The 15,743-nt window shown below is 39.8% G+C and overlaps 1 protein-coding gene across 1 annotated transcript in view; it reads left to right on the plus strand.

The window, feature by feature from the left end:
- Positions 1-7,024: 7,024 nt before the first annotated feature.
- LOC150091517 (uncharacterized) overlaps positions 7,025-15,743 on the plus strand; it is a 205,968-nt gene continuing 197,249 nt past the window's right edge. The window contains exon 1 of the mRNA XM_090368744.1: positions 7,025-7,503. Within this exon, the coding sequence (XP_090224870.1) occupies positions 7,025-7,503 (479 nt within the window). The remainder of the gene's footprint in view (positions 7,504-15,743) is intronic.

Consider the following 15,743-nt stretch of genomic DNA (forward strand, 5'->3'; position numbering starts at 1 on the left):
GGAGGACAAAGAGCGACAGAAGTCATTACAGAACTGTTAGTTTAACTTCTGTTCCAGGGAAATTAATGGAGGCACTGGTTAAAGAAGCATTGCAGGATCATCTTGACAAGATTTCAGTTATAGCTCGGACACGGCATTTGCTTGTTAAGGGGAGATTGGGATCTTAGGAAGGCTTTTGATATTGTTGCTCATGGACAACTGCTGCAAAAATTTGTACAGTGTGATATTGGAGACAAATTGCTGCTATGGATAAAGGGATGGTTGAGTTGGAGAAGACAGAGATTGGCAATCAATGGACACTGCTCTTCGCGGGCTAATGTTATTAGGGGATTCCCCCAGGGTTCAGTTTTGGGTCCCATCGTTGTTTTTTGTATTTATTAATGATATTGATGGTGATATATCAGGTTTAATGCCCAAGTTTGCAGATTACAAACGTAATATAATTAATTTATTTAACATAATTAATAACATAACATAATTAATTAATAAATTAATAGAATCATGACTCAGACCAGAGCAGCAAAGCAAAAGGCTCAAGCTAATGGAAGTGCTGCGGCTCAGAGCAGAACTGAGGGGGGCAGCTGTCCTCTGACTCAAAGCCTTATAAAATGCACTGTTTCCTTGATGTTTGCAGAGCAATCGGGTACGGGACATGATACTGCCATGGGGGATGTCTTTGTGTGTGCGCGATGCAAAGAGTGTATCGATATCAGGCAACAACTCAGCGTTCTTGTGGGCCTATATGAGAGCTTGAAGGACAGGGTGGATGCCCACGAAGGAACTAAATTGAGGGGCCCATCAAGCTCTCAGCTGCCCACATCAACGCCAGAGCTTGCACTTGGACATCACGTGACAGAGAGGCAACCCCCAAGGCAGAATGCGCTGGTCCCGAAGGAACTAGTAGTTGTTGGTGACTCTATTGTCAGGGAAACGGGGAACATGCTTTGTAAAAAAGATAGGTGGAACAGGACCAGGGTATGTCTGCCAGGGGCAAAGGTTGATGACGTTGTAGAGCGAATATCATCTTTTAAGGGCACAAAAGGTGATATAGTTGTACACGTTGGCACTAATGATATTAAGAGTAGGAGACCGGCAGAATTACTTAACAAGTACAGGTCACTGTTGAACAAAAGCCGAGAATTAGGGTTGAATTTGAAAGTGTCTGCAATTCTGCCCAGACACGATAGGAGGGAGTATATGATGAGAGCCTTGTCGATCAATTCGGCCCTGGAAAGATTGTGCAAGGCTCAAGGGGTAGAATTTTTTTCAGCCTGGACTGTACTTGTTAACAGGAGAGATTGTTTCTACAGGGATGGGATACACTTAAATAGAAAGGGTGCAAGAATATTTGCTGATGCTATCGAGGCAGTGTTAGGTGGGTCGGAAAACTGCTAGCTTGGGGGGAGACAAAGACCAATAGATTGACAGTAGCCACTGGCAGAGGTCAAAGAGATTCTTGCACTGCTTCTATTAGAATGAGCAGAAGCCTGAAAAACATGATGCATGGTATTTCAGAGACTTCTGGGAGCCATTGCGGTACAAGTAAACACATGGGTTGTGTTAGGGTAGCTAAGAATAGAAACAAGTGCAGGTATACTTGCGTGTACACCAATGCTAGGAGTTTAGTAAATAAATTTGATGAATATGAAGTATTGCTCAAAACATCAAAGGCAGATATTGTTGGGATATCAGAGACGTGGTGTCACACAGATATAAGGGATGCAGAACTGCAATTTGGGGAGTACAACGTTTACAGAAAGGATAGACAGGACAGGAGGGGAGGAGGGGTTATGCTATTAGTTAAGAAACACATAAAAACCAAGGAAGTGAAGCCAGTCGACATCGCTGGACAGTGCAGTGTTGAGTCAGTTTGGTGTGACATAAGCATTGGGAGATCAAAATTGAGAGTAGGAGTGTGCTACAGGCCTAATGACTCTGAGGAGTATAATAAGGAACTGTACAGGGAAATAGAGTGGGCCAGTAAATCAGAGAGTCTTATAATGGGAGATTTTAACTTCCCAGATATTGACTGGAATTTCGGGGCTGGTTACTCACACACTAGCAGGGCTTTTGTGCATTTATTGGATGATTGTTTTCTACATCAGCATGTTCGGGAGGCAACAAGAGGGAGTAATACTCTTGATTTGATTATCAGCAGTGATTCTTCATGCATTAAGAATCTGCAGATAAATGAACCACTAGGTGGCAGTGATCACAGTGTGCTGAAGTGGGATTTACTCAAAGAGGTAACTTCCATTAGGGGTAAAGGGAAGGGTTATTGCTTTCGTAAAGGCGACTACGATGGACTGAGACAGTATTTAAATTCTATACAGTGGGACCAACTGATGATGTTACCAACAGCAAATTCAAAATGGAAAGCATTCAAAGAACTTATCTTGGAAGCTACTAGGCTTTACATACCAACTAAGAAATATTGTTCAAGGTTTAGGCCAAAATGGATGTCAGATGAACTAATGAGGCATATGGCAGAGAAGAAAAATGCATGGGATACTTACAAATTAACATATGACACAGAAGCCTATGATAGATACAAGTTGGTATGCAACCAAGTTACAAGGGAGGTTAGGCAGGCGAAGGCAGATTACGAGAAATCTTTGGCAAGGGAAGCAAAGAAAAACAGCAAAGAGTTCTTTACTTATGTTAACTCTAGAAGGAAGGGGATGAATCAGATTGGTCCACTTGATATTGATGGGTCAACTGTTGATGATCCTGCTCAGGTAGCTAACAAACTAAATGAATATTTTGCATCGACATTCACACATGAGGAGTTATTGAGCAAGGGGAATGCCAGAGGTGTATTCAACTCTAGCAGTAAGCTACAGAATCTTGAAATAACTGGGAGTAAAGTGGAGGAGAAACTGTTGAAGATAAACACAAGAAAGGCACCCGGGGTGGATGGGATCTATCCAGTTATATTAAAGGAGGCAGCAAAGGAAGTAAGCAAACCCTTAGCCATAATTATGAGAGCTTCCTTGGACTCAGGGGAGGTACCCATAGACTGGAAATGTGCAAATGTGACCCCAATTCACAAAGGAGGATCAAAGGCTGACACAAGTAACTATAGACCTGTGAGCTTAACTTCTGTTCCAGGAAAATTAATGGAGGCACTGGTTAAAGAAGCACTGCAGGATCATTTAGACCAGACTTCAGTTATAGCTCAGACACAGCATGGTTTTGTTAAGGGGAAGTCTTGCCTGACCAACCTGATTGGATACTATGATGCAGTCACAAAAGAACTGGATGCAGGGAATAACTTTGATGTTATATACTTGGATCTTAGAAAGGCTTTTGATACTGTTGCACATGGAAGACTGCTACACAAATTGGAGCAGTGTGGCATTGGAGGCAAGTTGCTGCTATGGATAAAGGGGTGGTTGAGGGGGAGAAAACAGAGAGTGGTAATTAATGGACACTGCTCATCGTGGACTAATGTTATTAGTGGAGTCCCTCAGGGCTCAGTGTTGGGTCCATTATTGTTTTCTGTATTTATAAATGATATTGATGATGTTATATCAAGCTTAATGTCCAAGTTTGCAGATGATACAAAGGTTGGCAGGGTTGTCAAGGACACTACTGACACTATGCTGCTGCAACAGGATCTGGAAAGGTTGAGCAGATGGGCTGAGAGGTGGCAAATGAAGTTTAACATTGACAAATGTAAAGTACTGCACATGGGAAACAGCAACCCCAGAGCAACGTATCAATTCTGTGGTACTACACTGACAGTGGTAGAGAATGAAAGGGACTTGGGGGTGGTTGTGCAGGCAGATATGAAGTTCTCTGAGCAGTGCAGACGGGCTGCAAGAGTAGCTCATGGAGTATTGTCAATGATATACAGGAATTTTTCCAGCAGGGATAAGGAGGTGATTATTCCCTTGTATAAGGCAATGGTCAGGCCACACCTAGAGTACTGTATACAGGTCTGGAGGCCTCATTTCAAGAAGGATGTAGTGCTGCTGGAACGAGTACAGAGAAGGGCAACAAGATTAGTGAATGGAACAAAGGGGTGCTCTTACGAAGAAAGGCTTAACTTTTGCAAATTACAGTGTCTGGAGACTAGGCACCAGCGAGGTGATCTGATAGAGGTGTATAAAGCCTTGAATGGTTTAAGCATGCTCAATGCTGATGGGATTCTTCCTCTAGCTCAGAAAAATCACCCGAGAGGGCATAAATTCAAATTGAGGAAAGACAGATGTAGGATAGACGTGCGGAAATTTGCCTTTAGCCAGCGGGTGGTTGGTTGGTGGAATAGACTCCCATCCCTTGTTGTGGAGGTTGATAGCCTAAATAAGTTTAAGTCTCAGCTGGACAGGTATTTTGAACGAACAGAGGGGTGAAGTGGAAGTGGGTTTTTTTTTTTTTTTTTTTTTGGCTGATGCTGCATAAGCTTGCTTTCTTGCATCAAATACCTCTACTAATGCTAATGCTAATGATACAAAGGTCTCCAGAGTTGTTAAGGAAGCTAATGACAGTACGCTGCTGCTGCTGCAACAAGTTCTAGAAAAGTTGAACAGATCAGCTGATGGGTGGCAAGTGAAGTTTAACGTTGACAAATGTAAAGTACTGCGTATGGGAAGCAGTAACCCCAGAGTAACGTATCAACTGTGTGGTACTACACTGACAGTGGTAGGGAATGAAAAGGACCTGGGGGTAATTGTGGAGGAAGAGATGAAGTTTTCTGAGTAGTGCAGACGGCCTGCAAGGGTAGCCCATGGTGTCTTCTTGTCAATGATATACAGGAAATTTTCTATCCGGGATATGGAGATGATATCATCTTCTATAAGGCAATGGTCAGTCCACACCTTAAGTACTGTATACAGGTTTTGAGGCTCTTTTTAAGAAGGATGTAGAGCTCCTGGAACGTGTATAGAGAAGGAGAACAAGATTAGTGAATGGAACAAATGTTTACTCTTATGAAGAAAGGCTAAGGTTTCTGAAATTGCAGTATCTGGGAACTAGGCACCTGTGAGGTGATCTGATTGAGGTGTATAAATCCTTAAATGGTCTGAGCATGCTCAATGCGATGAGATTTTTCCTCTTGCTCAAATGAATCGTCTGAGAGGGCGTAAATTCAAATTGAGGAAAGACAGTTGTAGGAAAGTAGTGCGGAAGTTTGCCTTTAGCCAGCGGGTAGTTGATAGCTGGAACAAACTTCCATCTGTCGTTGTAGAAGTCGATAGCTTAAATAGATTCAAGTCAAAACTAAGAATAATATATATATATATATATACTGTATATATATATATATATTTTTTTTTGGCTGATGCTATATAAGCTTTCCTTCTTGCATCATTTCCCTTAATAATGCTAATGGTAATATCAAGGTTGGCGTTCACCGTACTCCGCACAACCACTAATGGTCCTTTGAGTATACCATAGGGGAACTGTCCTACTTCATCTGAAATTTGTTATCGGTACAATGTATTTTAGCAGCAGACGTTCTCCAGGCATCCTCCACACTGACATCTGCCCATCTGATAGAAACAGAGTGCAGCGAAGTTCAATGACGTATAAACCGATTTACAGTGCTATGCAGACTAATCACCGTGTGTTTTTGTACCTTACAAGGGGCGACCCATGATTTGTGATTTATGATGTTAGGATTATGAGCCGTGCCCTCTCCCACGAACACGAGGCTGTGGACCTCCATTCATAATGTGTTTGTACACACCCCAAAATGTTGACATCTTCACCCTTGGTTGGTGTTTTTAAAAACGTCAACCAGGAGTTAAGGGAATTATTATTACTATTAGCCGTATGGGTAAGGAAGCTTGAGGCTTCTGCTGCACCAGCCCCCTCCCCCCCCAAAAAAAAAATTCCAAGTTTCTCTGAGAGCAAGAGAGAGCGAGAGAGAGAGAGAGAGAGAGAGAGAGAGAGAGAGAAGTAGGAAGGAATCACTAAAAAAGAGAAGAATGATATCCAGCTTAGGACCTTGGGTGTGCCAAGCCCATACTCACTAGATGTGAGCCCCTGAGGTTAAATATGACGATATTGTGATGGTAACCTTTCGAATACTCTCTGTGGTAACGTGGGGATGAACATCGGTAGTCTTATTATGCATTGTTGGATGATGGTGGTACATCACGCTTTCATTTCATGGTAATATCATCAGCTGTTACCTTTGAATGGCGTAGGCTCTCAGCCATTGCACGAATCGATAAGCCAGCATTCTGGCATCCGATAATAACAACTGGGCTCTACATGTCATAATATACACGGGCTGATGAAATCGTTCTCGGATGGTCCTAATATGATAGGTTTTTATTTATTTATTTTTTCTAAGTGCTACACCGAGAACAACTCGGATCGGTATATAATGAAGGAATATGTGGTACATTATACAGGGCCGTGCAAATGGGGCGCGCAGGATGCCCCGCATTAGTGCTCCGATCTATGGGGCTTCAACCGAGGGGGCCATCAAATTCTCAGTATAAATGAACGAAGCCTCTTAACTCAGTTTGCATCCAGGCTCCCAATTACCTTTTCACGGCCTTGGGTACATGTTCCTTCATTATATACCGATGTGGTTTACTTGTTTATCCGGGAGGTTCTAATGGACTTAGAAGAAAACAAGAATGTCCGGATTTTTTTTTTTTTTTTTTTGGTATGCAAAGACAAATAGTTGCTACCCCAAAATTAGCTAAACGTGATACCTCACAAATACAGTATTGTCTGACGTAGTTACCACTAGGGGTGATTATGAGAATTGACCACTACGTAATTGCCTTCGCCCCAAGTATGAATTGCTTTTCATTTCAAAAAGGGAATTTTTTTACTTTTATGTAGGGAATCTGCCAGAAAAGAGTCGCCGGAAACAACGCGTTTAGTCAAGTTGCGATGTTGTGCGTTGAAAGTTTTATAATGTTAAATACGTTGTCATCGTTTTTGTTGGTGGAAGCCAGTTTAAACCATGAAAAGTATATATATATTGATCAAATGCATTTCGGTGTGTGATATTTAGGACATCAGAAGGAACATGCTTTTGTCAATACGTTCTGCAAGGATGCAAGCAGTGTTTCATAAATTATTTATGAAAGTGCATGCTTTATATTTCAGTAGTGACACTGGCGCTGATTTTGAATTTGTACAAGAAAAATCATTAAAGAATTCCAAGAATGAAGGAAACACGCTTAAGAAAATTAAGTTTAATAATACTTTTCGTTTTTCCTCGTATCATGATGAAAACATTGGCAAAACTAAAATAAATGACTCAACTTTCATAAAACGAGATTCACATAATTTCCGTGATAAAGATTTCTTTGAAAGTAAAGAAAAAGACTATAGGTTTGGAAATAAATTCCAGTCTTCATATCCAGTCGATGGAGCTAACACAGATAAAATAAATAGCACTCCTTTTAGAAAAGCAGAATTTTCTAGTCATATTGAAAATTCTTATTGTGATTCACTTAATTGTCGCGCAAATCCCTTAGCGAGTGAAGATTTATTAAAGTTAGAAAACTCTTCAAAGTTAATATATGAAAGGTAAAAAAAAAAAAAAAAGTAAACCAATTTAAACGGAGTTATTATTTACTCAGAAATGGAAATTGTGATTATTTTCAATTGCATATTGAAATTGTGATTATTTTCAATTGGATATTGAAATTACTTTACTGAAATCCTTGGTGGGTAAGTGGCCGGGTAAAAGCAGGTGTCAGATCCAACCAGTTTTTCTTGGGGATATAATAACGATTATATATTATTATTATTAGCCATACGGTGCAAGGAAGCCTGAGGCTTATGCTGCACCAGCCAAAAAAAAAAAAAAAATTCCTGAGTTACCCTGAGAGAGATCAAGTGAGAAGCAGAAAGGAATCACAAAGAAAAAGAAGAATGATAATATTCAGCTGAGGACTCTGGGTGTGCTAAGCCCATACCAGATGTGAGCCTCACTTGAGCTTGATTTTTAACCAGCTATTATATAGTACACAAACACAAGATGAATAGCTACCGTACAATCATTTAATATCGTAAAACAGTATTTGCTCCAGTTTCCTGGAGGGGCGGGAGCAAGGTAATTGTCCCGATCACCTGACCTTACTTCCTGGATTTGTGTGGTAAAAAACAGCAAATCTTGTGGCAATGGCCACAAGACCTTGATATTTTGCCCCCTTTTCCAGATAACTGCCATATAGAAAGGCAGACTTGGTGATGGCCCTCAATGAACCTGTTTGATAACTAGCTTTCTAATGACCTAGTGTAGTGGCAGTGTACCATTGGAAGATGTAAATATCTGCCAATGAGTAGTTGATTGTTGGAAAAAACCATCTTTTGTTGAAGTAGGTAGTTTGAATAAATTCAAGGTAGAACTGGACTAACTATTGGAGGGGAGGGGAGGGGATGTGGGAAGTATTTTATTTTGTTTTTTGGCTGATGCTGTATAGGCTTGCTTTCTTGCATCATTTTCCACTACTAATACTTACCTTCATTGGTCTAGCTTCCAAAGTTACATTTTATCTATGAGAGTTTTTATCTGTATATACAACCATATAATCTGCAATGAATTATTATTCTTGAATATTATTTATTGATTACTATTATTATTAGTTACATGGTGCAAGGAAGCCTAAGGCTTATGCTACACCAGCCGAAAAAAAAAAAAAAAAAAAATTCCTGAGTTACCCTGAGAGAGAGAGAGAAATAGAAGGGAATCACCAAGAAAAAGAATGATGATATCTAGCTCAGGACCCCGAGCTAGATATCATGTGAGCCAGATATCAACCAGATGTGAGCCCCTGGGGTAATTGATGTTTTAACGTTGCAGATGAATATGCCCAAAACATGAGATAAATTGTAAGGGCTTTTCTAAAATAAAAAAAAAAAAAAAAAAGTCTATAGTTTAGCGTTTCTTAAATTATATGGTTTAAGAAACAATAAGAAAATAACTTTGAGAAACGAATTGTTTTTTTTACTTCCAACGAAAAAGTTGCAGATTATAAAAAATAAATTGATCAGCTGATTCCAAAAAATACCGTTATATTCTGTCACATCCCCATTGAAAGATATACTGAAATTTTAGTAACTTAATGAATTAACAATTTCAAATATACAATAATACATATGCTCTCTTAAAAGCGAGTCTTATTCATTTTAAAATACTTCAATTAAACATATAATGTACTTCTGTTTCTTAGAAATGTGTGGCACCCAGTTTTTCTTAATGTTTATTTTAATTTCCCTCTTAGGAAACCAGCAGTAATTTCACATCATAACAGTATCTCAGCAACCTTGGTACCATTTCCATCATGAATATGTCCAAATGAAAGCATCCCTTTGCATGTTACTTCTCTCAAATTTTCAGAAAAAAAAATTGAGATGAGAATGAAGAAAATGAATTTTCAATGACATTCAGCAGCCCATTTATTTATAACACTGCAGTAAAGTGGTGACACCAGAGCTTCATAATTACCTTCTTTCCTTCCAAGAAATCCATGCATAATTGCTTTAAATGATCTCCAAGCTGCTATTTCAGTGTCCTATAGCTTTGTTTCTAGTACATCACCTCTGAGGAGTTTCTTTATTTGAGGCCGAATGAAAATTCCTTCTTTCAATTTTGCATCTGTTAAATTGGGAAACACTTACTAAAGAAGGATATAGCAAAATCTACATCCTTCTTTATCCAGAGCCTTAACAAAATTTTTATTAATCCCAGCTTTATATTCAAAGGTAAAAGAAACTTTTATGGTTCAACTAGCAGAACATATTTTATATAACTTCTCCCTGGTTAAAATCTTCCCTCTTTTTCTACTGCTGCACAGTATTCTGTTGCATGACAGTAATTTGTGAAACCTCTTTTTAGAACAGTGGGTAATCCAATTACCTCAAGGCCATCATAGACATTGCAAGCAAAGTTGTGATAATTTAGTGCACTAAGGATCTTTGGTATACTTTCATATGTTTCTCTTAAGTCAACAGCATTAAGTAGAGGAAACTGGCGGGAATTCATTTCCATCGTGCAGCAAAACTGCTTTTGAACTTAATTTTGAGGTATCAATAAATATATGTAATTTTTTATGATTGTGTTCAATCCCCCGTTTGCCTAGAAGACTGCTAACTAATATCTGTACAGAAACACGTGTCTTCAATAATGAAATATTTTGAAAACACTTTTCAATATACTGTAATTTTAGTTCATGTTTCAAGTAACTTCTACTGTTGTAATGCGGAACCAAGGAGTTCTACTTGCTCTTTAGATAAGTTTAAATCATGAGCTGCCATGCAACCCTTCTTGCTTAATTAAGTATGGCGGGGACCCCTCATAGGCAGCACAGTTGGTATGAGCACAGTTCTCCCCATACCAGGTAAAAAAGACCCAAGTTTGAATCCTGTCAATGATGCAAGGAATTTTTATGGGCCTTTTTCACAGCATGGTTGGGCTAGTTGGTGTAGCATGATTTTTTCCCTGGCAACTTGGCAAGAGAAAAAGTAAAGTTTTTGTCTAGTAAATGGTCAAATTGACCACAGAACACCTGCATATAGACATAATATATGGCACAATATGGGCTAATTTTAGTTTTTTTTTTTATGTGAACCCCAAACACGAGAGGTATTAGAACCTATAGTACTTAGTACCGTGCTTGGGTTGGAGGTTGAGAAGACGAAAGAAGATATTTGTTGACATTGGACTTGAACTTCTGTAGATTGTAATTTTCAGGAAATACGTATGAAGGAAGGTTGTTCCAGAAAACGGCAGTTGAATGAATAAATGAGGAAGATGAAAAGTTGGTTCTGTGGGTTTGAAGTTGGACAGTAAATGGATGTTGGCTGGTGGCGGCACGTGTTCGGACTGTTTTGAAAGAGAAAGCAGGAATTATAGAAGCCAATTCAGAAGAACAGTGTCCATGGAAGTATCTGTAGAAGAGGCATGCAGCAGAAACAGTGTGTCTATGAGAAAGCGAGTGGAGAGACTCTGTTAGAGATGAATCATTAATTAACCTAACTGCCCTCTTCTGAATGGAATCAAGAAGCCTGAGAGAGGTTTTGGGGGCACCACCCCAGATGTGGGAACAATATTCCATGGCAGGGCGGATTTGCGATTTATACAGAGTGAGCAGCTGTTTGGAAGAAAAGTAACGCCGAGAGCGAAAGAGAAAACCAAGTTTTTTAGATGCAGAGGAAGCAATATTTGTAATGTGCTTGTGCCAAGAGAGATTAGAAGTCAGGGTAATCCCCAAAAGAGATATATCATTTTGCCTAGAAATTGGAGTGTCACTAAAGATAAGCATAGGAGCAGAAGAATCCTTTTTGCGAGATATAAGACAAGACTGAGTTTTAGAAGGGTTGAAATCAACTAAGTTGTCTTTGCCCCACTGGAGAATTACCTGAAGATCTGCATTTAAGGAATTGGCAGCAGATTTTCGAGAACTTGAAGCTGATTGAGCAGGACAAGGTTTCTCAAAATGGAAAGTGGAATGCAATGTGCTATCATCGGCAAAACTATGGATAGGATTTCCAGTCAATGGAAGAGGTTATTGATATACAAGAGGAAAAGAGTGGGGGAAAGAACTGAACCTTGGGGGACACCGGCATTAGTGGAGAAGTTAGAAGACAGAGAGCCATCTACCATCACCCTCAGTGAGCGATCAGAGAGAAAACTGGATAACCAATTACTAAAAACAGTTGGCAAACCATAAGATGGAAGCTTGTTTAGAAGACCTTTATGCCAAACACAATCAAAAGCCTTTGAGATGTCAAGAGCAACTACTTGGGTTTCACCGAACCTTTCCATTGAATTAATCCATAAATGGGTAACATAAGCCACAATATCACCAGTGGATAGACACTGACGGAATCCATACTGGCGATCGTTGATCAGATGGAAGGTTTCTAGGTAGTTTAAGAGTTGGCAGTTAATTGATTTCTCCATTACTTTAGAAAGAGTAGAAGTAATTGCAATGGGACGATAATTGGATGGGAGGGACTTGTCATCCTTTTTAGAAACTGACTGAATATGAGCAAATTTACAAGCATGAGGAAAAACACCTTTGGAATAAGAAAGTGAAAAAAGGTGGCAAAGAAGAGGAGTAAGTTCAGGAGCACAGGTTTTGAGAACAAGTGGAGAAATATCATCAGGATCTGGAGCTCTCTTACCATTGAGATTTATCAAAATCATTCTGACATCCTTTTGACGGAAGACCACAGGAGGCATTGAATGGAGCGTGTTAGGAATGGTGGGAGGTGTTTTACCAAGATCATTAATACATGAGCTGGAAGAAAAATGGGATGCTAGCAGGTCAGCTTTATCCTTGGCTGAAGTGACAACAGAACCATCTGGTTTGGACAGAGGTGGGAGCAGAGATGGGCAAAAGTTGCGGCCAATAGCTTTGGCAAGAGACCAGAATGCTCAGCTACCATTAGGACAAGAAGCAAGTTTTCTACTCTTAGCCTGTTCAAACTCTAGTTTGGACTGATTAATAACTGCTTTACAATTGTTGCGAGCTTTGGTGTAGGCAGAAAATGAAACTGAAGAATTAGAAACAAGCCAATTACGATATGCAACATTCTTCTCTTGGACAGCCTTAGCACATTTATTGGAAAACCAAGGTTTAGATAAAGGACGGGATTTTAAAGTGGAGTGTGGGATAAAGGATTCCATTCCTGCAAGAATAATTTCACTGACACGATCTGAGCAAACATTGACATAGTTTTGAAACAGTAATCAGACCAAGGAAAAGAAGAAAAGAAGTCTCGCAGGTCATCCCATTTTGCATTCTTGTAATGTCAAACAACACGAGTTTGGGAATAGCCATGAGATAAAGGTTCCATTGGAGAAGAGACAATCACCAAGTTGTGATCTGAAGTGCCTAAAGGACCTCTCACTTCGACCTTGTACTTAGAAGGGTTGTTTGTGAGAAAAAGATCAAGCGTATTGGCTGTATGATTAGGATTGTTCGGTATTGTAGGTAAATGAACAATCTGTGCTAGGTCATTAGTAATTGCAAAAGCCTCAGCATCTCGACCTGCTGGGTCGGTGTGACTAGAAAACGGAAGCCAGCTGGAGTTGTGAACATTAAAATCACCAAGGAAAATTACCTCACTGTTAGGAAAGTTGGACTGGAGAAAGTCAAGTTGCAAAGAGAGGAAGTCAAAGAGCTCCAAGTGATTAGTGGAGTTGGGAGAACGGTAGAGACAACAGATGAATTTGACACAGTGAGGTAGAGAGATTTTAAGCCAGAGAAGATCAAAGAGAGGAGATTCCAAATCGCCAAGTCTCTGACAGGGAATATCAGAACAGACATATGCACAAGTACCACCTTTGAGGCGAAAGGAATCATACAGCAAATAATTTGGACATCTGAGATAAGCAGTAGTTGAATCAACTGATAACTGAGATTCAGTCAGAAAAAGTACATGGGGTTTGGAAGACTGCAAGTGGAAATGGACAACGTTGAGATTAGAATTGAGACCACGTATATTTGTGAAATGAATTAGGAAGTCCTTGGGAGGTTTAGATCTTTTCGCAGATAAGCTTGCTCTATTATTTTGACAATTCATGGTGTATTCAATAGTAAGAAAAAGTGTGTGGGACATGCTGAATGAAGTAATGAAATTTTTGGATATGTGGTAAGAATATATCCAGATCCTTGACATAACGTGGCCTCGACAATGCTCCCCGCATACACACCACTCGGACTCCCTCCAGTCACTAACTGGCAGAGTATAGGTAGCAAGATTATACACTAGCTGATCCGGAAGCCTCCTAGAGAGTTACCAATAGGTTTGGTCCGGTGTACTAACTAGCGGTCGGCCTGCGAACACCGTTTTAGAGCTGTACCCTCGAAATGTAAGGAATATTGGATCTTGCCACGACATTCATCATAACCTCAAAAGTCATCAATCATACTGCATGATGGAAGAGATAGGGAAGGGTTGGCCGGACCTTAGCTCTAGAGACTAAACATGGTTCCACCACTTCAAGCCTCCAATAAGCAAAGTGGTGGTATTTCACCGGTTGATGAGAGTCGTCTACCACCTAGTACTGCCTGGTAACATAGAGGGGCGGAATTCCTCCATGTGGTGTGGGTGCCACACCTTGACCCCTGCTTACGTTGGTTCACACCTGGGTGGTCACCCACCATGTACTTGTGCATGGAGGTTATACCCAGGATTACTAACAGTCCCACCATCGTGAAGGTGCAAGCAGAGAATTTGGCTGTCATAGACCGTCCGGACTTCGCCGAAATTGGGTCCACTTGACTTGAGTGTCACCCGAATATCAGTTCCATCAGCGTTTTAGACTCCCAGGTAGCAAGTACAGCTTGTCTGGCATATCTGAGAGAATGTCTGTGACAACCTCAAGGACCTCAAGGCCTAATGCTCCTAAAACCCTATAACAACCAACCAAGTGCAGTGGCATTATAATTTTTTGGTTCTCTCAAGTCATTAGTATTGGAATTCCAAATTGGTTGAAGTGGATAGTCCATCAGAGTCTTTACAGCAAGAATCCTCACTATAATCATCACTGCTTTGTTTATCTCATTATTTGGTGGCATCTGGTATTGGCAGATCTTCATTCTGAAGAATGCACCTTATTATAGATGATATGTTAGGATATTTGATGCTGTGCTTGCTTTTTTTTGGATGTCTCTGATATTTTTGTCAATCAGAAATAGCAATTGCCACTGTGGCTGTGTAGTTCTTTATTACATCATAGAAATAGCAAAGTCATACTTTTAATTTTCCTAGTTAACCACTTCCTCAGAATTGTGGTATAGATAATATAGCACATATGTAAAGCCCAAGTTTTTTTTGTGATAACAATCTTGAACCAAAGTACAAAGAATATGCATGTTTATTAATTCTGTAAATTTTATTCCTCTGAGTTTTTGTTATAAACTGTCCACACATGTAGAAGAAATTTTCAGGTTAATTCAAATACCTCCTTTGCTTCTGCTTGAACATTTTAACAATATTATGTTAAGCAAAACACAGAAGAAACTAACAATATGCAATAGATACACAGATAAATCTCACATACTCACGCTAGTGGTCTTTCCGTTACTGTGAGAGGCAGACAGACAAGCTTGAACAAGGATGGGGTATATACTTCAATAGAAGGGGGTGCAAGACTGTTTGTTAACTATCAAGGCAATATCAGGTAGGTTGAAAAATCTAGTTCGGGGGATACACCAACTACTAGTTTGGCAGCAGTCTCAAGCAGAGGTAAAATTGATTCTTGTGCTGCTTCTGTTGGCATATGTTTGTTAACTATCAAAGCAATATCAGGTATGTTGAAAAATATAGTTTGGTGGATACACTAACTACTAGTTTAGCAGCAGTCTCAAGCAGAGGTAAAACTGATTCTTGTCCTGCTTCTGTTGGCATATGCAACAGTCTGAAAAGTAAAGTGCCAGAGTTTAAAAGGCCTGCTCGGACTCCTACTGGTACCACGTATTAGCAGTTGATTAGTACATGGGCTGTAATTCTGATATAGCCCACTTATTAGACAATTCTAATAATTGGATGAGCTGTATTAGCATTAGTAGAGGCATACGATGCAAGAAAGAAAGCTTATGCAACAACAGCCAAAAAAAAAAAACCCCTCCCATTTCAACCCTCCATTCTTTCCAAATGCCTGTCCAGCTCAGCCTTAAATTTATTTTGGCTATCAAATTTCCCCAACAACAAAAGATGGAAGTCTGTTCCACAAATCAACTATCCGTTGGCTAAAGGCAAATTTCCGCACATCTATTCTACAACTTTATTTCCTCAATTTGAATCTGTGC

This window comes from Mastigoproctus giganteus, chromosome 1, assembly GCF_048544385.1.
Source record: "Mastigoproctus giganteus isolate SK-2022 chromosome 1, ASM4854438v1, whole genome shotgun sequence".
In the NCBI taxonomy this organism is placed as follows: Eukaryota; Metazoa; Arthropoda; class Arachnida; order Uropygi; family Thelyphonidae; genus Mastigoproctus; species Mastigoproctus giganteus.